The sequence below is a fragment of the Jatropha curcas genome, chromosome 6 (genome assembly GCF_041381405.1).
Source record: "Jatropha curcas cultivar XTBG-Jc1 chromosome 6, XTBG_Jcur_1.0, whole genome shotgun sequence".
NCBI classification, from domain to species: domain Eukaryota; kingdom Viridiplantae; phylum Streptophyta; class Magnoliopsida; order Malpighiales; family Euphorbiaceae; genus Jatropha; species Jatropha curcas.
Genome location: NC_143156.1, coordinates 8,803,021 through 8,826,226, shown reverse-complemented (window position 1 = coordinate 8,826,226; position 23,206 = coordinate 8,803,021). Strand labels below are relative to the sequence as shown.

Below are 23,206 nucleotides of genomic sequence, written 5' to 3'. Positions count from 1 at the left end.
ATCCATTTAATTTTGGTACTTTTTTTTTTTTTTTTTTTTTTTTTTTTTTTTTTTTTTGCAATGGAATACCAACCTAAATTGGTTTTAGGTTAGTGATTTAGTTAAATATGTGGATGATCCATTTTAATTTTTTATTAAGTAAAACTGAAACTACTTCTATTTAGTTATTTGGCCATTAGTTAAAGTGTATGCTCAAATGCTAAAAAGTTGTGCCTCCATAATGTAATCTAAGGAATTAGAAGTACAATTAAAAGAAGTAAACTATGCTTAATAACAATATTTAATAGTTACAAAAATAAATAAAGTATAATATAAAAAAATATAAGAATTGACTGTATTAAAATGAGAATAAATAAGGCTTAGTTGTCATCTACAAAGAGAATAAAATGAAGTTTTATAGTTAGAAATATAATTATTAGGCCTTCATTACTATAGTTGTTATGATTTAATTATTAAAATATAGATTTGGTTGTAACTGTCTACGTGGAAAATTATTAAAATTAGGCCTTCATTCATAATTCTAATATTAGTTTTGGCTGTAACTGTCTACGTGGAAAATCTATATATATAAAATTCTGAAGCATAATTTTTTTTTTAAATGCTACTTGGCATCTTTCGGTTTTAGAATTTCTCTCCTTTTTTTTTTTTTAATTTTCTAGTCTTTTAATTCATTTTTAACAAAAAAAATAATTATTTGCCAATTAAAAATAATATAATTTACATTATTATCACTAATAATTTATTTTAAAAAAATCAAATTCTAAATCTCTATCATAATCACTTTAACTAATCCAATCCATATCTTCTAAAAATCTTATTTAAAAATCTAAAAATATTTTCCATTTTTTAGAAATTTGTATATATAACTCTACTGTTCTCTGTCTTTCAAACCTCAAACTATTCAGTTTGATTCAACGATTGTTTTTTATTGTGTAGTTTCTTTATATTTATATTTATTTATATTCATATTAAATTTTGCTATTTTTATTCTCATTTAAAAACAATTTTTTCTTCGTCAAAGGTAACATTAGCTCTTTCATATATTTATCCTTTTTTTAAAAAAATTTTATTTGGACTACAAAGATTTTTTTTTAGTACATAATTCTTTTTATTGGTTCATTTATTTTTTTATTTGATTTTTCATTGATATCATTGTTAACTGAAAAAGGTTGGAAAAAACACGACGCTTAGATCTGATCAGGTATTATTTTTATATTGCTCTTTTATATATATTTTTTCGTATTTTTATTGTTCATTTTTAAATTTTATTTGGACTATAAAGATATTCATCCTCTTAAATCAAATTTTCATTATTTTTAATTTTTTTTATTTCTTCTTCTCCTAATCAATCACAATTACTACATAATGCTTTGTTTATTGATCAGTTTCTACAAAATTTTTATTAGGATTGAGTTATTGGAATACAAAATGGTGATTAATCTCCATCTGCAGCTTTTATTATGATAGTCTCAATAAGAAATCTCAATTATTCAAATTGCAATTTAAGGAAAAATGCTTGAAACCGTGGCAAGTTTACGCACCAAGGGACAGACATATGAACAATGAAACAAAAATTAATAGTAAGTTTAGATTTAGTTTAGTTGATTTTTTGTCCTCCTTAATTTAGTGAACATTTAATTTTATTTATGTGTTATTTGCATTTATCAGTAACTTTATGTTTCGGGATTCTGTATTCTATATTTATGCCTTTAATATTTTTAATTTAACATATGATTATCCACATTGAATTATTTAAATTTTTTTTCTTATCTATCTATTATTTTGTTTTATATTATCCATATTGAATTTTTTGAATTCTAGAACTTATTCTTAACGTGTTAGAACCATGGAAAAAATTTCCTACATCTTGGTGATATGGATAGGCCCATTGTGCCGTAAAGTTCAGCCTGTTATACCTTGGAACCCAGAATTAGGCCTGTTCCCATGCCCTGGTGCTGAAATCATGGTCAACAAGCACCTTCCGCAAAGATTTCATAATTAATCACTACTATGTGGAATATTTCTACTAATTTATCTAAGGTGATATGTAATTTTTTTTATCCATTTTGTTCTTATTTATTACTTATGAATAGAAACACATGTAGCAAAAGTTAAAATATAGTAATCCTTATATAAGATAGATTAGTGATATCAAGTCGAAATATCACTTATGTAACAATCATTTGAGTCTTCCATACACTCTTTATGGATTCTTTATGTAGTCAATTCAATGAACTTATCATTATTAATAAATACTTATATATTAGTTATAGGTATTTCATATATACTTTAACCTATAAAAACAACTACTTTCTTTTATAAAGGAAAGAATATAATAATTATAGGTATTTCATATATACTTATAATTATAATTTCTTTTGAAAAGTAATATAATCTCATGGACTTTATCTTTAGTCAGTTTCATTAATTGAATATTAAGATAAATAATGCATTTGTTAATTACTAAAATCTATAATACATGAAATGTTAATGTCCATGTGTAACCGCGTAATTGGCTACAGCGCTATATACACTAACATATATAATTAACTACTAGCTTCTAGTTGAATGTTATCAAAGCATTTCAAAAATTATATTCCAACTTTTTGCATATATAAATATGATATAATATTTGACGATTATTTTGTCTAGTAAGCATAATTGAATTTTGAGCAACTATTCTACTATTCTCAGGGTTTCAAGATAAGATTTGCTATGGAGTTCACGAGCAAATAGGCCTTGAAAATATTCTTCAACTCCTATTCTCTTAAACAATTGTGGAGTTTGTTTAGTGATCAAACTGGATGCTGGCCCTATTTCAACACTATATCTTGGAGCATAAAATGTCGCAATTGAGAGTCTTTCCTTTTCTGAATTCACTGTTGCTCTGTGCTCAATGCTACTGTAAGTCCCATTGGTCACAATCTGCATGTCATTCATACGCAAGATAATTAAAGAAGGCGTAAATAAATTATGAGTCCTAGAAAATACTACCAAGGATAGTAAAATACCTCTAAAATGTCCCCAATATTGATGATAAAGGCATTAGGGAAGGGCTTAACAGAAAGCCACTTATTGTCCTTCTTAATTTGGAGACCTTCTACTTCATTAACTTGAAGGAGGATTGTGAGACCAGTGGCATCTGAATGTGGTGTAAGACCAATGACTTTGTCCGGTTGAGGACATGGAGGGTAATAGTTCATCCTCATTGATTGATGTCCATCTTCAAAAATCTCTTTCATTTCGTCCGCCTCCATGTGTAGTGCTTTAGCCATATGTGCTAGAATAACCATGGCTAAATTTTTTACTTCTGTTGAATAAGTATCCAAGGTGTCTCTACAACAAGATAAGTTTCAATTGATTAGCTACTAGATTATCTAACTAAATGGAAACAAGTAATTTAGTTTTGATAGGAAAAAGCTAAAAGTTTTTCTATTTGGTTCAATTTTTGAAAGATCTAAAAACCAAATTAATTTAACCTGAAAAATAGGTCAAAACCCGAAAAATTGAACCATACTAAACTGACTCTTTATATAGACAATTTGTTTCGGTTCAATTTTTCTTATAAAAAAAATTTAGTTTATTCGATTTTATATTGGTTTGATTAGATTGAACCAAATGCTTGCCCCAGTTAGCTAAAACAAGAAAAATAAAGAATGACAGAATATAGAAGATAAAGATGACCTCAAAGGAAGAGGGAAGTTTGGAAATAAATGGGGTTTTCTTGCATGAATTGGTTGGGTGACCATGAAGAAAAGATCACCCCAGTCAAGCTTTTGGTCCTCAGATACAACAAAGGCTTGCCCAAAACCCTCTACTTCTCCTGGATATTGCCAAAACTTTTTCTTTTCTTCCATTGAGAGGTTGAACAAGTCCTTAACCTCCTTCTTTATCTTCTCTAGAAGTGAATGTTCCACCTCATGGTTTACCAGCTGCAAAAAATGTTTGCCATGTTAGATTAATTATTTCACTATAGCTTGCTACTTTAAATCAAATTTATTATTTATCATTACATAAATTAATTTTATTATAATTTCTCGAAATTATAAATATTATTTGTAAAAATCATTTTATCACAAATGCTTGCTTAAAAACACTTTTAAAAAAAAAAAAAAAAATCATAACGATATAAAAGACTTAGGACTTTACTAATTTGAATTCACACTGAATGGGTTCACGGAGGGAATAAATGCTACCTACCAAATTTCAAGAGTGCTCCATATAGGCTCTATACCTAAATTCGGTAATTTTTCTTATTTAATATTAAAGAATTAAATTATTTCTTGTCTCTCTCTCATACATGAACTTAGTTTTATTTCAAAAAAATAAAGAATTAAATTAAAAACTGTATTTATGATTTTTAATTGAATAATAAAAATAATATAGCCATAACAAAAATTACTAAATGCACTACAATATATTACCCTTTTAACAAAAAGATCTATATATTGTTGAATCAGCTTCCACGAGTCAAATTTGACCATTCATATCTAGTGGAAAAAAAGAGAGATGCATCTATGAATAGTCAAAGCCACAAACATGATAGGATATTTTGTGAGGGAAGAACATGTTTTATATATGAAAAAAAATTTAATTTTCACTCTTTTTTTACCTTAATAATAAAATCAAAATATATGTTTATTTAATTCTTTAATTTCACGTTATTTAATTCCTTAAGCATAAATAGAATTCAGATATAGAATTATATTTATTACAAAAAAATTATAAAAAGTTATAGCTCAATTTGTATACAATTTATATATTATCGTTTAATAATATATTTTCCACGAATAACCTTCAACATTTAGACTTTAGTAAAAATTGTATAAATAGCTATATAAAAACAGCTATTAACGTTTTAAGTTATCTAATGTCCTTCTTGTCATTAGATAACGTTTACTAATGTTCTTACCATCATTTTAAGTTATGTAATTTAAACCGCTATATAAATAGCTACACTATCAGTTAAAAACTAACTGCAAAAATTACTATAATGATTAACAACTAATATTATCCAACAGATCCTAAATATTAAAACAATTAATATCGCCAAATAGATCCTAAATAACTTGTTAATTATCTAAACAATTAATACTTATTTAGTGGAGATACCAAAAAGATAAGAATAAAATTAGAAGATATTAAAAAATATCTTCCATCCCATAACTCTTGGTTTAGTTTGGCATTCACACATATTAAAAAATATATAGTTATTATAACTACAACATACTTTTTTCTCAGGTTTGTTTTTAATATACACTTATATTAATTATTAAATAATTCATGCTATTCTATTTTAATTCATTGGCTTGTATTAAATTAATTTTCAAACTAATCAAAATTTAATCTTTAAATCAAGAAGCAAGAAAAATAAAAGTTACAGATTCTATTATAATACATGGTTCTATTGATAAAAATGCAAAATAATAGGGACTAAATAAAAAACATAAAAATTAACTTTTTCTCTGAAAATAAGAAAATAATTTGAAACAAATGAAAAATAAATATTTAGAATTTTAGAATTTTAAAGGGATGATGGCGATTCCTTCATCCTATCCCAATCAATGAGTGGAAGAGAATTTGTTTCTTTTTACGTGGCAGCCGAACATTTGGCGAAAGATATATAAATTTAAGTAAGTCTTTTTATAAAAAATCTTGTGACATCCTTAATTTTTACTTTGACCGATTGAACATTTCAAATCGTAAAATTAGATTTATTAAATATTTTATTTGACTTATTAAACACCTAAATTTATAAATTAGATTGATTAAACACTTATTGAATAATTAAAAAATATAAAGATATTATTCCAAAAGTTATATTAATCACATATCAATTAACATTTTGCCTATAAAGCAAAAAAACCTTAAAAAGATTTATATTTTTAGTATAGGAGGTGTGAAATTATTTAAAAAATAATAAAATTCAAAGTGTCATAAGATCGACTCTAAAATTCAGAGCGCCATAAAATTTTTTTTTCTAAGGGTTAAATTATATATTCTCCTACAGCATTATTTTATAACTTTTGGTTGCTATTACAGCTAGCATGAAATCTACTGGTGGTAGGCTTTGAAATATCTGTTGGTATTGGTTTTTGTCTTTGTTATGAGATCAATCAAATCTTTTGTTCTTCTAGAAAGCTAAAAATAGATAATATAAATTTTTTTTATGGGCCCATAAGTGGTTGTACCCTCTATTTATTTTGGTCGTCTCCTTTCACATAAGTAAAACAAATATCTATTATACATTTGCAATTAAATAAAAAATAAAAAAGCTTACTCTTTCTTTTGTGAATTGGTAAGGACTCACTTTGAAAAACCTCATTCTATATATATATATATATATATATATATATATATATATATATATATATATATATATATAATTCATATTAAATTTTTATCTTCATGATAGAAGGACTTTCATATATTATAATTATAAAGATCTCAAAGGAGTTAAATATTAATCCTAAATTTCTTTTTTCAACATTATCCAAAACATTTTTTTAATGTTATCTAAAACATACGTTTTTTTTCTCTTAATAAGTATTTTCAATCTCAATGCCTGATATTAACAAGATTATGGTTGTGTTCAGAAACAGTTTTTTTACGTAGCTTTTAGTCAAAACATTAAATGATATTTTTTACAGTATTCAGTAACATAACATTTGAAGTAACTTTTAAAGTTTAAAGTAGGCATTTTATAAAAAGTTAACTCCTCTAATATTTAGGGTCAGTTTAGTAAAATTAGTTGTTTTGATAACTCTTAGCTGTTAGCTGTTTGAGTAGCTTTTTCATAAAATGTTAAAAGTTAAATGTTACATGGATTAACTTTTTATATAACACTAACTTAACCTATAAAAACTAGTTCAAACACTATATTACCAAACATTGTAAATAATATAGCATTTAGTGTTTTGACTGTTCAAAATGCTAGAAACAACTTAAAAAGTTGTTACCGAACAAAACTTTAGATTTTACTATTTTATGAAAAGTTATTTAAACAGCTAAACCCTACTAAAACAACCAACAGCTACCAACATAATTAATTTTGATAAACATACCCTATATATAGATCAGCATATAACTGAAGATAGCACAGTGATTGGTTAGCCATTGCAAAGATGGATAATTGGTGTCTATTTACATATATATATACCTGGAAGAAACCCCAGTGTCTGCAAGCATAGTGAAGTTTGTCCAATTCAGATTCCTGAGAGAGTAGCTTCTGCATATCAACAACTGGAATCTCCATAACTGAAACACCACTATCAGATTCCTGGCGTATGTATCTTGGAGGAATAACATCTGTTTGCACTTTAGCTAATTCCTGAACAGAAGGAACAATAAGAGAGCTCCCAAGATTCACCATTTTTGTTTCCATATCCTGCAATTTTATGTTATGTTTTGTGTAGGAGACAAAGTTGCTAATTTTTATGGAGTGGACACTGCAAAGAGTTAGGCAGCCACTATATATATATAAACCAAGACAAGATGTTACCATCGAAGCTATGTCAAAAAATCACACTTCTAGAAAATTGACTTTTTTTACACTAAAATAATGCCATCTCAAAATGAAAAATGTATATGGTTGAACTTGCAAGAATTATCTATGTGGATCATAGTGATTGTTGACATTTTATCCAAATCTTTTTCATGGTGAGATGCTGCTGATGAGATGATGATGTTTTATTTCATTTTTTGAAAGTCAAAATCTATTTAGAAGCTTCTTAAATTTTTTAATTTGAAATATTCTTTTTAATTTTTGTCAAACTTAGAGACATTTTTAACGAAAATAAATTATTATTAAGATTTGAGGAGTGTTTGATCTAGATGTTAAGAAAGAAATAACAGGAGATCAGAAAGAAAATAGGGGTTGGAGGACAAATGATATTATAAAGATCAAATACACAAATGAAAATAATGATGGAGGTTGAATACTTACTTTTTATCGTGTGAAAATAGGGGTTGTAAGAGTAATCACGATGAGCAGAAGACTCATTTGATCACAGTTTAAGAGCTCTTGTCTAAGCAATTTAGATTTGGAATATAGCTCAATTTTCCCTGAATTTGGGAGCAATATTCGGTTTGCCAAAAATCAACTTTTTATGCAATTTACCCCCTTAAACTTACAAAAAATAAAAATAAAAAGCTTAATTTATTACTCAAAAGAATTTTCATTTAAATCAAAATACAATTAAAAGATGACGAAATATTTCATTTAGATCAAACAATTAAGAAATAATTAAATAATAAAAAAATAAAATTTTTTAAACCAAATGTTCATATAATCAAATATTTTCTAATTCTATAATTTTTAAATCAAATATTTTGTTTGGTTATTTTTTAAATTAAAAATTAAGACAATATAATTTTTTTATAGTTGTTGTTGTGTCTTTAATTAATTTTTCTTTCTTAATTTTAAACTTCTTAAATAACTTTTATTAGTTAAAAATATTAAAAAATATTTTTCATAAACATCGGGTGTTTTTGTTCTTTGAATACAAGTTCAGAGATTAAACTGTAAAAAAAAAAAAAAAAGGGCAAACTGAATATTACTTCCAAATTCATGGTGCAAATTAAGCTTTACTCCTATAAATTATGTACGTACCCAAATCTATTTATAAATTTTAACATCTCCCACTTGCACCTAACGATTCATGACCCGTAAAATATTAGGAATAGATTCGCATGAGATGAGTGGAGGAACTTCTTAGAATAATCTTTAATCAAGGTTTTATCGAGAGATTTGAGAAGAAAAGAAAGAAAAATGAGAGAGAGGCTTGCTTATGGGTGGTTGAACCACTCTTAGAAAAAGAGAGAGAAAATTGAATTTGTGGTTGCACAAGGGTTTACAACCATTTAAGAGCAATTTGAAGATTTTTAGATTAGGTAGAGTTAGGGGTGTAATTCAGACGGTATGGACTGAAATTACCCTTATTCCAACCCCATTTCAAAATATTTTAAAATTTGAAATTGCATTTCATTTCATCTCAAATATTTTTTGAAATTTCAAATTTTATTCTATACCATTCCATTGAAATTCGATTTGGAACTCAATAGTTCCAAATTGTTTAACTGTAAACACAAATCTAACATATTATAACATTTTTAAAATGTAAATTTTTAAATTTAACAAGAAGTAATCACTACATTTTTATATATACATTCTAAAAAAATATAATCAAATTTTTAAAAATAATAAATTAATATCACATATAACTAAAAATCAAAATATTTAATTTTACATATTTATAGATATTAGGTATACTTCACGCTTGACATATAATAATTCAGTTCATATAATTAACAACTTAATAACTAATAATAATAATATTATAAAATCAACAAAAGATAATACCATTCATATTAGGATATATCAATACAGAGAAGCACTAAATCCATTAAAATTGTTAAATCCACAAAAATATATATATTATGAGACTAAGCGTATTAAAATATTTCAAACCATATAATCTATACTATATATAAAAGTGGGAATAGGGGGTGTCACGACCCGAATCCATGGGCCGGACCGGCACTAGGGCCCAAGTAAGCTTAAGGCCCCCGAGGCCCGTAGTAAGCCTGAAACACTAAAAATTTACTATCTCAATATAATTTTTTTTAACATTCAGCCCATACTGATTGGAAAATAAACCGCAAGATTCTATTAAACCTCGGGCCAAATTTAAAACATCTTAAACATTTACAAATTACCCTGCTTACAATACAATATTTATAATATATGCTCACAGAATGATTTCATCTAGAATAATATACGACTAAAAATATACAAATCCTATAACTGCGGAGTTCACTAACAAATGAATACAGATAAGTCTTCGGACATTTATCTATTTAATAGATCGATACTAAAATTAGAGAACTCTTTTCTAACAGTGAAAGAGTAGAGTTATAGCTGGGACTTAGAAAGAGCTACTTCCTGAAAGATTTAAACAAAAGAGATGTGAGTTTGTTAAAGAATAATAATTATTGCACAACACACGCATTCACACAAATGTATAAATATATCAATCTAGTCATCCGACTAGTTATATGTTCACACAGCCAGTCACACAATTGGCATATCACCAGCACTCACAATTATTAACATCTTCATATAATCACATCACGTGGAAATTGGTCAGTGGAGTCACCGAAACCCCCGATGAGCCGTCCTCCCACATGGCTCATCCTCTCACGTGTGCACCAGGGAGCCGATCCCCCATACTGGCCGACCGGTCTAATCCTCACTTGACCAGCCCTCTCATTGTTTTTCTATCCTCTCTTTTCTTTTTCATACCAACAGGAGGCAACCCGGTGGTCTCCATCCAATCTAGATCATCAAGCGCTCACAACAGGAGGCCACCCTGCGGGCAGCGATCAAATCTAGACTGTCCGGTGCGCAACGACGAGAAGCCAACCTGTGGTTAACGGTAACGGTAACGGTAGGTGCACACGGGGGCGCCGATCTCCCATTTACCCGGCTAACTGTAATGGATCCATATAACGGTAACGGTATATATAACGGTAACGATAATCAGGATCCACATAACGGTAACGGTCTCACAAACCCATGGTGACCCACTTCATCCCAATTCCACACAAACAAAGCATAGCATTATCACAACACAATTAATCAAACATCCAAAATCAATGCAAATAAATAAATAAATAAATAGTATTAACAATAAACAACAATAATAAAATAAATAGCAATATTAACAATAATAATGAAAATAAATAAATAAATATGTAAATAATTAAATGAATAATAAAGATAATAAATAATCAAAGCACTATATTTATTATGTACCAATTTATAGAACTGATCTAAATAAACTTATTAATTATGTTGTTAATTAAAATTTAGTCTAATTTCTATCAAAATTTCGGCAGCACCTCCCCTAAAAATTGGACTATCTACCTGCTCAAATATCACAATATTATTATCTCTTTCTCAATCAATGCACACAGCCCATCCGTCGGGCAATCAATCAATTTAAAATCCCATCCTCCTTCCATAACAACAATATCAACACTCAACTAACAATTTACAAACTAATTCTAATAATATCCATATAAGATCATTTATTAATTAAATTATTAGCTTTACGGTAACTAATTTGTTAAACAGCTAAAACATATTTTAGCCATAACTAATTATAACTACTACCTATTAAAATTTGATTTTTATATCGATATCGAAAATGACTAGGCCTCCCAAGTCTTAATTTATCAAATTTTGATTCTAGCCGTTAACCAACTAAAATTCGCCTTACTTCTCTTATGCACAATCGGCTAGTTTTGATCTAATGGTGATCTAATTAACTAATTAACTAATTCTAATTTATTCTTTCTCCTCAAATCACCTAGTCATAATAATAATCATGTAATTTATTTGACAATGTTCTAAACTAATTTACAATTAGTTTATTCTAAAGTCCTAAACCAGTTAACAAATCATGTTCGCTATCCAAATACGCACACTAATCAATCTAATTTATTTACAAAAGACTATAAATGTTCATATATATATATATATATATATATATATATATATATATTTATTTAGTTAATTCAATAAGTTAATTTCTTGTTATTCAATTTAGTCTATTTAGTAGCTCGATTAAATTCATTAGTCAATTAATTCTTTTTATATATATAAAAATTAAGAATTGAGTCTTAGAACATACCCATTGGGAATCGGGCGACGATTCCATGATCAGCGCGAAGAGAAGAGGATTCTGTCTCTCGGGGCCTCGCCGGAGTGCCGCCGGCCGGTCACCAAACCGCCGCCGCCGACCGCCGTGCACGGTGGCCGAAAATTCAAATCATCACCAAAATTAACAAACAATATATCATTTTATTCGTTTCGATGAGAAGATTATTAATATGTATTCAAATCAAGGTGGGTACGAACTATTTGGCCGGAAATTGATCGGAAAGGTTCGGTGATACCCATTTTGGGTTTTCCGATTCCGGCCATTACAGTCGACGAGGAGGCCATCAAATGAAAGAGGAAGAAGAGAGGAGTCATTTGGTACTCACCTTGAGCCCTAGGCTTGCCTGAAACGGCGTGAATCGCCGGAAAAAGGGTGTCCAAAACTTCAAGTTCTTCCCCTTCAAAATAGACACAATTTCAATTCAAATCTACGCTATAATCTTCTTCCTCGCGTTGAGTAGATGTTTTTAGAGTATTCATTTGCCGAATTTGGTGGCCGGAGGAAGGAGATCGAAGAAGAGGGAGGAGGAGGAGGAGGAGGTGGTCACGCTACTGAAGAAGGAGAAGGAAGAAAAGAAAAGAAAAAGAAAAGAAAGGAAATGGGCCGGTCCGGTTCGATTCAAACCGGTTCGGTCCGATTCAGTGATTTGGTCTCATTTCGTTTGGTTTTTGAGTTTTTCGCTCGATTTTTTGATTATTCGTGTGGTTTCGACATAGTTAATGGATTTTTAGGTCCGGTTTAATTTATCTAATTATTTAGTTGGATCATAAAACATCGCTTCAATTTACTTTCTAATAGTACAACAAATAATGATAATAATAAATTAATTTAGGATAATTAGTTTATATCGTAGAGTTCCATTTTATTTCATCAAAATTTCCGGACAGTCTGTTATTGGGCTTGGGCCCAATTCAAATTCAGGCTCAAGTTAAACTTGCTCGGTCTTAACAACCCATACTATCCAAAAATTCGGGTTTTTGATTTAATAAAAATTTCAAAGTTTTGAAAATAAAAATTCAGGGTGTTTCAGAGGGGAATAATGTGATTTCTGATAACGCTCTTAATAAAATTTAGGATATCCTAAAATAATTTTAGTTTTAGTCAATTAAAAACTTATATTTTATTAAAATATATTTACAACAATTATTTTTTAAATCAATCATGTGTAGTCTGATAATCTTCTCACTTATATGAGGAGTGAGAAGTCTCGAATTCGAATCATTTCGACCACAAGTAAGTGTTTTCACCAATTTAGTGAATTGAGGGTTATTTCTTATTGTAAAGCCCGCAGTGTCATTTTGGCCCGTTAGATCTCCTAATGAATTGAAAAAAAAAACTATTTTTTAAATAAATACATATATAGATAATTAAACATTTAAAATTTTAAGTTCTTGTAACATCCCTTCCCGGTCCACCCGTTAACTCAAATGAACCGAGCTGAGACGCTACAATCTGGTTGAACCTATGTCCTTTCATGCTAATATCATGTTGTATGCTGATTATGATGTCAAGCTGTTGCTTTTTACATTAGGAAAATATAGATATGTACTTAATATTTTTACAAGACATGATACTAATTTTCAAAATGAAATGGGCCCAACTGTGTGCCCTGTACATGCCATGATAAGGATAGACAGAATCAAAATATCCAAATGAGTAGCTACCCTGAAGACTGAGTCTTCCACAGATGAACTGCAGCAGTTGTAAGCTGATTCTCTACGGTCCAGTCTCGAAACCTACGAGTTAAATAAATAACTCGCTGAGCAAATAATGCTCAGTGGATATCTCAATTTAATAAGAAATAAAACAATAAACATATAAGCACACATATCATTATACTTTCATGATTTTACCTGCTGTTCATGATGCTGTATAAATTTTGCAACTTTTATTAACCATCGTATACTTTATAAATAATAAATCACATAACTGCATGGCTCCATAAGGTTATAGTGAAACCAAAGTGATAAGAAAAACTGTATGAAACTGGATGAATACTGTATGGCTGGGCTGTTATGGCCCGTATATAAATCATATCCACTCAACAGCCTGTAGCTGGAGTACCAAACTGTATGGGGCGCAGATCTGCTATCCTATGTCGCGACATAGTCTTATCTACGTGGTTTCTGCCTAACCTTAATGGAGCATATTATGTGTATTGTGATAATACAAGAATTATTTAGAAAAGATCTAATGAGGAATAATGCATACCATTGATAATGTATAAAGTAACTTGCATGGAAATACTCTAGCTATTGCACCCGCGATGCAATTCTTACTAATATTTATGTAACTAAATTTTACCATTCAGATTAAGGAAATTCTTAGTTTGAATTAAGTTCACTTAGAAGGTAAAATGCAGTAATAATTTTCGGGTGAATGAATCTACATATGCATTCCAACATCATTTCTAATGTGTTCTTAAAATCTGCCAGACAGCCTGTACATGTTTCACAAATCCTATCATAACTCTTTCTGTATACGTCCAATTTAGGTTATTCTAAATTCTATGGTTAGCTAACATCTTAAGGTACAAAGTTTTCTTCTATCACATCTCTTAATTACGTTGGCAAGGTAGTCACATATTGAGCTCAAGTAGCAACTGCCATTCTGCCCTGCTGTTGGTTTCCAGCCTGCCCAGTTTATACTATTTTGGTCATATCTCTCAATTTATAACTCCAATTTAGGTGATTCTACATTCTATGGTTAGCTAACACATTAGGCTACAAATTTGTCTTCTACCACATCTCTTAATTACGTTGGTAAGGTAGTCAAACATTGAGCTCAAGTAGCAACTGTCAGTCTGCCCTGCTGTTGGGTTCCAGCCTGCACAAGTTATACTATTTTGGTCACAGATCTCAATATATAACTCCAATTTAGGTGATTCTGCCTTCTATGGTTAGCTAACACATTAGGCTACAAATTTGTCTTCTACCACATCTCATAATTACGTTGGTAAGGTAGGCAAATATTTACCGAAATGAGCAACTTCCAGTCCGTCCAGACTGTTGATTTCCAGCCTGCACAGTCTGTACTATTTTGGTCATATCTCTCAATTTATAACTCCAAATTAGGTGATTCAAAAACTCATGGACAGATAAAATATAGAGGAACAAATAACTCTTCTATACCACTTCCTAATTCCATCGTTAAACAGAGTCAAAATCAGGGTGAAGTTATTGGTCAATGGTCCAACAAACTGGGTTCAGCATGAAATCAATATCTACTTCATTCATTCAATTCATCCCATGCTTTATCACCATTTACAGACCTCTAATTCAACATTCAGCAATATATTTTTTCATTATCAACACACTACACAAGTTTTCATGCAAGAAAATGTGAAAAACTAAAAGAGATATCAAACCTTCAACCAAAAGAGCTTTAAATCCTCTTCTTAGCTTCCTTTTCTTCCAACTTTGAGTTCCCCTCTCCTATACATAATAACTCTTAGAAATCATCTAAAATATCACAAAAGTATGAAAATCAAGAAGGGCTACTTACTTGGATAGAGTTCTAGGTTGAATTTAGTGTTTAAATCACATGAAAATGGATGGAGAAAGGAAGGAGATGAAGAGAAAGATGAAAGGAGATGAAGAGGAAGATGAAGATGAAGAAGACGTTGAAGATGAAGATGAAGAAAATGAAGAATGCAAACTGAAATGGAAGTCTCGTGTAGTCCAAATTTATCTTTGATTGTGTGTTAAAAATTACCAAATAGTACCTATATTTTCCATATGTTACATTTTAATACCTAAACTTTATATTTTAGTGCAAGTAAGTCCTACTCCTTATACTTTGATCTTTTTGTTTCATTCAAGTAAGTCCACTTCTTTTACTTATTTAAGTTACATCCCATTTTACCCTACTCTGGATTTAAATGGCTCGAATCGGGTTCTTGTTCGGCCCAACTCGACTCGACTCTATGCAACGATTCGATTCAGTAGGATGTTACAGTTCTATCCTTAATAAATTTATTTTTTTAATAAATATATATGACAATGAGAAATTCAAAATTATTTTTATATTTTATTTATTAAATATTTAATTATTTTAGGATATAGATAAACAAATAAAGAAAATATATATTTTTTTATCAATATTCTTTTTTCTTTATAGTTGTATGATTTGATTAGATATATTTTTTAAAAATAAATTCTCAAATAAAATATATATAATATTTTATTTAGGAGAGATAAAAAAGAAGAAAAAAGTATATTATTTTTATTAATATTTTTTCTTTATATTTATAAAATTTCATTGGATATATTTTTTTAAAAAGTAAATTTTCAAAGAAAAATTTACATAATAAAATTGATAAACAGTTGAAAATTTTAATTTAAAAAATATATAAAATATTTTATTGACATATTTATATCTATATAAATTGAAATATTTTTTTTGTTAGGTGAGTTTTGAAAAAGTTTTATTCTTAATAATAGTTTTTTATTTTTCTTTTCATTACTGAATAATTTGTAACTAGTATCATTTTAATTTAGTAAGAGATTTATATCCCCTTACAATAAATAAATTGTCTATTGATGATTAAGCATTTTTAATTTTCTTGATTTTTTTCTCTTATATCCTAAATCTATTTGATTTAAAAGAAAATAGTGTTTAAGAAACTAAAAAAAAAAATTAGAATTATATAGTTTTGTTTGGGTCACTTTTTGGGGTTTCAAGAATTTGTGTATATGTGCATATATTCTTTTCTTTGATACATTAGGTAAATAATACTGTTACCATAGCCAAAGTGATTTTCATTATCCTTTTCCTATTTTTTTCTCTTTTCCTAGCAGTAAAAAATAATTTATTATTATTTTTCATTATAGTTGTATATAGATATTAATTTGGGGTTGAGGGCAGGGTTGGAGATTAAATGATAGCTTAATTTTATTTTTGGACACCTATTAGGATTTTAAAAATATGCATTTATAAATTAGGGACTAAAGGATTAAGTACATAAGAAGTAGCATTTCAAGTAATTTGTACAGCAAAATGTAATACAAATTAACCATTTGTATTTATTTTAATCTAAATAAAACTTATGCTTTAATATTATATAGATAAAAAAATGAGTATATAACGAGTATAATCAACGTGCAAAGTACGTCACACAAAAGACTAGTCTAATAAATAGTAAGATATTATAACTAAAATCATAATTTTCAACCTAAGAAAGTATATATGAGTATTCAACCACGCACATAGTATATATTAATTACTAATTAAGGTTATGATTAAAATATACTATTAAATTACATAGTTTTACAATTAAATATAAGTTTTCTTAAAAATATGAAAAACTAAAGATGTTTTGCTATAATCTTTAATTTAATATTTTATCTTAAAATATATAATTACAAACTAAAGAATAATAAAATAAAAATCGGTATATGAAACTTAATTGTTTGTTTCCATTCCATATTCCATATATCAATATTTTAAAAATTACTTTCCACTTTAAATTCTATATTCTAAAAGTCCATTCCAAATTAACATTTGATTTGGATCGGAACACTAATATTTAAGACTCAAAATTTTGGTACATTATAAATAAAATAAAAAGCCTTAAAGAAACATAAAGTAAATGAAGCAAGTAAATAAAGTAAAATAAAGAAGTATCGTCTCTAGCCTCTTGATAAAGATTCTAAAACAATCACACAGCTCCCAATCCAAAAATAAAGAAGAAAGAAAGAAAAAAGAATTTTTGGTTCATAACTGAAGTTTAAAAAGTCAAGCATACCTGTTTATCCCTTTGAATGTAAATAAGGACCAAGTACATTTTCTCATTATTAGATGGGGTTGGTCGATTTTAATTTCAAAAAGTGCATTGTCAACCTTCAATTATCATGTTTTAGACATCAATTTTCCCTTTTCATGAAAAATGTCAATTTTGGTATTAATTCGCTAGTCTTAGGATTCAAAATGGTTTTGGCTTTAATTAGCCAGTTTTGAAAAAAAAAAAAAAAAGGCTACTAATAGCCTTTTTTTTTTTTTTTTTTTTGAAAACATTTTAGTAGCCTATTTAGAAGAAGAGATCAAGACTTCTCTCTTCATTGCTGCATTAAAGAATGGGAAAAGGAGATATTACAGCCAAAGATAAACTAACAAGTTAGGAGGCGTTGAACACTGCCTTGGCCTGACCATTTCTCAATCGCAAATGATTGATAGTGAGATCGGGCGATGCGATCGATGGAAAGCAAGGATCAGGAATTTCTTTTTTGGTTTCACTATGTCTTCTCTCTCTTTGATGATTGGATTGAATGAGTTTGGTTAAAATGAATCTCATTTGATTCAAAAGCCTAGTGAAGGCCAGTTAGTTTAGAGCTTATTCCGCGATACTAATTGGTTTAGTAGTTATTAATTATTATAATAATTGTTAGTTATTCTACTAGTTATTAATCTTTAACTATTAGCTTTTAGCTGATAGTTATTTATATAGTAGTTTAAATAAAAAATATTCGGTAAAAATAATTATTTAATTAGTTGTTTAACTTAAAATGACAAAAAATGACATTAATTATTTAATTAATTGAATTCTGAAAAAAATAGGTATAATTGTCAAAAAAAATTTTAATTAATTTTTATGAAATGCTAAACTTTAGGATGTTTAATGTTTGATAAAAAGTTCTCCCAACCTCTAAAAGCTATTACAAATACTATATTACTGAACGATATAATTAATAGAGTGTTTTAACCTGATCAATTATTGTTGAACAGAGCCTTAGCTATTCATACAAGAGGATAGCTAATACGGTTGCTAATAGTTGATGGCTCGTAGCATTTAACTAATGAATGTGGGTGTTTCGTACAATTTTGATGCAGGTCGTTGTTTCATATATAATATTAACAAAATTCATAGTTATAGAGATAAATAGAAACAATTTGTCTACACCTGGTATGTGGAATGACTCATACAATAAACCAATTGTGAATTATCATATAAAATTAATCAAAAACTGCTAATACACGCTAATGTCTAAATTTAAAAAGAAAGTCTAAATTTTTTATTATTATTTGATTGGAATATGGAGAATTAGTTAAGAGCATTAAAATTTTTATTTTATAAAACTTTAAAAATATATAGAATTTTTATATTGTAAAGTTTGTTATTAAATAGGAGAAAAAATACATAAAAATAATATAATTTTACTTTTTGATCCCAAAATTTGAAAATCTATAAATTATTTTTACTAATTTAAGTATTCAATATATGTAATTTTAATAGTTTAATAGTTTAATAAATCAATAAAAAAAATTGAGGGTATTGACCCCCTGCTCATGGTCATACATACAATACAGTGAATGATAGAGCTTAGCAGTTGACTTTTCTGTATTTTGATTTTAAGGAAAACAAAACAAATCTAGAAGTTGACCCTCTAAATAAATCACACAGGATAAGGTGTAGCTCAACCTCTATTCCTCTAAGCATCATCATACAGTCTATAGATCATGACAAGTTCTTCACCAATGCAAATAGTACCGCAACTTTGAAAATTCAAAATGACTATTAAATTTATAAAAGGAAAAACGTACGGAAGAAAATAATGTAGATTTTAATTCTAGAAAATTCAGTTCTATAAAATTGAATATAATTACATCAAATTCTAAAAAATAAATAGAATTTCTAAATGAATTCCACAAAATTAAGCAATCGAACTTATTATAACAAAACTATCATTCTCTTTGTACGAAGTCAATTTTACAATTTCTTTTTATTTATTTAACTTATTTCTTTTATGATCAAAATCATTTAAAAAATTTACTTTTTCAGAAAAATATTTTCTTATTGTTTGCGTTTTTTTATTTTAATACTTTCATCTTTTATTTTAATATTTTTTAGCATTTTTTTTACTATTGGGAAGAGAGATTCAAGTTAAATATACTTTATCACTAAATTAAATGCAATAATTTTAATTGTATTATTTTTATTTTATACTCTCTCTATTCCAAAAAGACCACTTTTTATTTTCACACAAATTAAGAAAGTAGCAATTATTATATTCCCTCTGTTCTCTTTATTTAGAGAAAATAAAAAAAGCTATTGGATTAAGAAAGTTAAATAAAATTTTCTTTTTAAAATGCCCTTCATTTTTTCATTAATTATGGGAACAATAGTTTACACAAAAGTCAGTCCTAAGAAGTACATTTATTACCTATTTGTATCATTTGGGTGTCACTTTCAATCTTGTTTATTAATTCTATCACACGTTATTCGAATATGGATGTTTTACATAATATGTGGCCAAAAATGAAAAAAATTTTGGAGTCAAATTAAAAGCCAATTTTTGAATTTATTCATTGACGGCCATAAATTTTCAAAATTTTCTGCGAAAATAAAGGAGGGAAGACCTAAATTTTAACTCTAACTTGTTTAAACTTCAATAGTTTTTCAATTCAAATTCAAAATTAAAAGCAAATTTTGGTTTCTCCAAATTTAAACGGAATTTAGAAAGTGGTGCCCAAATGCAATACATTGCGACCAAAATGAAATAGAATTTGGAGCAAAATTTTTTGAGTTTTCAATTAGACTTCTTGACTTCTAAACTTTGGCTACACATAAATGAAATCACAATTAATAATCTGATTTAAGGAAAGTTTATTTACTTTTCGATAACATCTAAATTGGTCACACTATATCCAGAACCAGCCATAAAGTGGCTTATAAAAGTTCACAACTGTTAGCTAACATAGAAAAACAAAAACCATTGAAAAAGTGCATAAATACTAAAAACAAAAAGCCACTAAGTGTACAACCATTATAAGTGGGTTATAAAAGAGTATAACCATTACAAGGATTTGAAAAAATGCGCAACTAATAATAACAAAGCCGCAAAATGGCTTACAGAAGTGCAAAACTAATAATAATAAGGCAACAAAATGGCTTGCAGAAGGTAACAACTGTTACCTAACACAGAAAACAATAACTACTAAAAAGTGCACAACTAATAATAACAAGACCATAAAATGACTTGCAGAAGTTCACAACCATTAACTAACATAGAGAAACAAAAACCATTGAAAAAGTGCATGAGTACTAAAAACAAAAGGCCACTAAGTGTACAACCATTATAAGTGAGTTACAAAAGAGTACAACTATTATAAAGATTTGAAAAAGTGTACAATTAATAATAACAAGCCACAAAATAGCTTATAAAAGTTCACAACCATTACCTAACACAAAAATAATAATTATTAAAAAAGTGCACAACTAATAATTATAAAGCCAAATAATGGCTTAAAAGTGCACGACTGATAATAAAAAACCACAAAGTGGCTTACAGAAGTTCACAACCGTTAATTAATATAGAGAAATAAAAACTATTAAAAAAGTGCACTAGTATTTAAAAAAAAAAAAAGGCCACTAAGTGTACAACCATTATAAATGGGTTATAAAAGAGTACAACCACTATAAGGATTTGAAAAGTGCACAACGAATAATAATAAGGCCACAAAATGTCATTATAAGAGAGAGGGCGAATTTTAGAGATTTTTAAGAGAACAGTTTCTAACCAAACTTCTAATTTTTTTCCTTTTTTGACTAATCAAAACGCACGCACTTTTAAAACAAAATGTAGACGCTCAAACTTTGCCTCTAAAGGCTCACTGATGATAAAGTCTTTTTCACATAAATTTAGATTGAGATTCCCAATCGTCCCAATTTTCAGACCAATGGTCTATGGCTGAGGTAGTATTTGTGTTCAACCACTTTTACTTTCTAGGTCACCGGGCGTTTTGTGATGAAACCGGACCTAAGAAGCATTGGGCTCGCCCAGTGCACTTTTTGGTGCCGACTCGTTTTGTGTGTCACCTAGTTCGATTTGATAAAATTGGGCCAAACCCTATTTTGGAGCCCACCAGTGGCATTTTTCCATGCAACCCTAAAATGGGGCCAAACACCCCCCATTTGCCTATAAATTGGGTATTGGGACTGTGCCAAAAGAGGATTTTTTTTGGATACTTAGGGGAAACTCTTGCTTTCTTACTTAACTTAAGAATCAAAGAAAACTTATGTTTCTCTTAGATCTAAGTTGTGATTTATTGATTCTCAATCATCTAAACCTTTAAGGATCCATTAAAAATCCTAGAAACACATTGATATAACCTCAAACTCGGATTGTTGGAAAGAACACTCAACTCTTAGGTTTCTCTATCCATTCTTACAAAAAACTTTGAGAAAATCTCCAAAAGGTAGTTCCTGAGAGTCTTTCTTTCATTTCTTCATCTTTTTTCTTTTTTCTTTTGGGTGTTTAAACACCATTTCTAAGTCTGGTTATGAGGAAAACCCGGGATCAACCAAAAGGGATCTTTATGCTGTTGTGGCACTCTGGTAACTGCAATGGCGCAAGCCACTACGTGTGGCGTGTGCCACACGCAAGTGGCTCGTGCCACTTCATCCTAGTTTACCCCTGTTTGCTCTGTTTTAGTTATGCGACCCTCCTAATTAGGGAAAGGCCTGGCGCCACTACGTGTGTGCACGCCACCCCCTTGTGGCGCACGTCACTTTGCCTATGGCACCGGGCACTTCAATTCAGAGGACCAGAATACTAATAATCAATAAAATGGTCCCAATTCAAATATCCAGTGGCAAAGCTTCAACCTTAACTGGTATATAGAATTATCTAGGGTAAAAAAAATAGTATTTGAATTATAAACTCTAATTAGAACTTTGCTAGACTAATTGAAATTTATAATTATGTTAAATAAATAAACAGCATTATAATTTCTATATAACACAAAAATTCAATAGAGCAACCTACCGGGAAAATGAATCTTATAATACATACTACATAGGATTCATATATTAGAAATAAATATTGTTCATAAATTATAAATTATAAACCGGCAAAGTAACCTGCGCTTTCATAAATTGTAAATTATAAACTAAAAAAGTAACTTGTGCAAAGTGCAGACCTTTATTCAGTTACTAATAAGTTCTTAGCCATTTATGATTAAGTGCGTGGCTAATCACTTTTCGGTGATTATTTTATTATGTATTCTATCAATATTTAAAATTAAAATTTTATTATTTATTAATTTTAAACTACTTAGTAACATTTATTTATTTAATATTTTCAGCAAAAGTCATGGTTATTTTTTATTTTGAAAATATAATTCATTAATAATAATATCAAGATTTACAAATAAGAATATAGACCAGACATAAAACTTTACTATTAGTAGCTAATAGAATTCGTTGATTTTAGCAAATTAAAGTCTATCAATATTGTTTTGAATAATGAAACTAAAACTAAGAAGTATAATATTAGATCTTTCTGTTTGGAGTTGATCTTGATAAAAAAATATAATCTAAGTAGCAGCAACTAGTCCATTAATTGATTTGGACGTCAAAATAATAATTTCTCTGGATCTTCTATAACTGGATTGCTTTTTCAATAATTTGCAACATATGACAAATACATATGAGTTTCCGCTGCTATGCGTCAATAGCATTAGTGGAGACTAGGCTCCATCGA

General features: G+C 28.4%; 1 protein-coding gene and 2 long non-coding RNA genes across 3 annotated transcripts; all 3 read right to left on the bottom strand.

Annotated features, from left to right (window-relative positions):
• Positions 1–2,435: 2,435 nt before the first annotated feature.
• LOC105646299 (protein SRG1) lies at positions 2,436–7,442 on the bottom strand. The gene is made up of 4 exons (XM_012232126.4): positions 7,160–7,442; positions 3,685–3,932; positions 3,012–3,336; positions 2,436–2,925 (listed from the first exon to the last, which is right to left on the bottom strand). Exons 1-4 carry the CDS (start codon positions 7,382–7,384, stop codon positions 2,677–2,679), a joined length of 1,047 nt encoding a protein of 348 aa, XP_012087516.2. The 5' UTR covers positions 7,385–7,442; the 3' UTR covers positions 2,436–2,676.
• A 2,304-nt stretch (positions 7,443–9,746) lies between these two features.
• Positions 9,747–12,270, bottom strand: LOC149495506 (uncharacterized). The gene is made up of 2 exons (XR_016321105.1): positions 11,697–12,270; positions 9,747–9,943 (listed from the first exon to the last, which is right to left on the bottom strand). It is a non-coding gene; the product is annotated as an uncharacterized LOC149495506 (long non-coding RNA).
• Positions 12,271–13,225: 955 nt separating this feature from the next.
• Positions 13,226–15,397, bottom strand: LOC149495505 (uncharacterized). Its single transcript, XR_016321384.1, has 3 exons — positions 15,231–15,397; positions 15,094–15,160; positions 13,226–13,462 (listed from the first exon to the last, which is right to left on the bottom strand). It is a non-coding gene; the product is annotated as an uncharacterized LOC149495505 (long non-coding RNA).
• Positions 15,398–23,206: the final 7,809 nt, after the last annotated feature.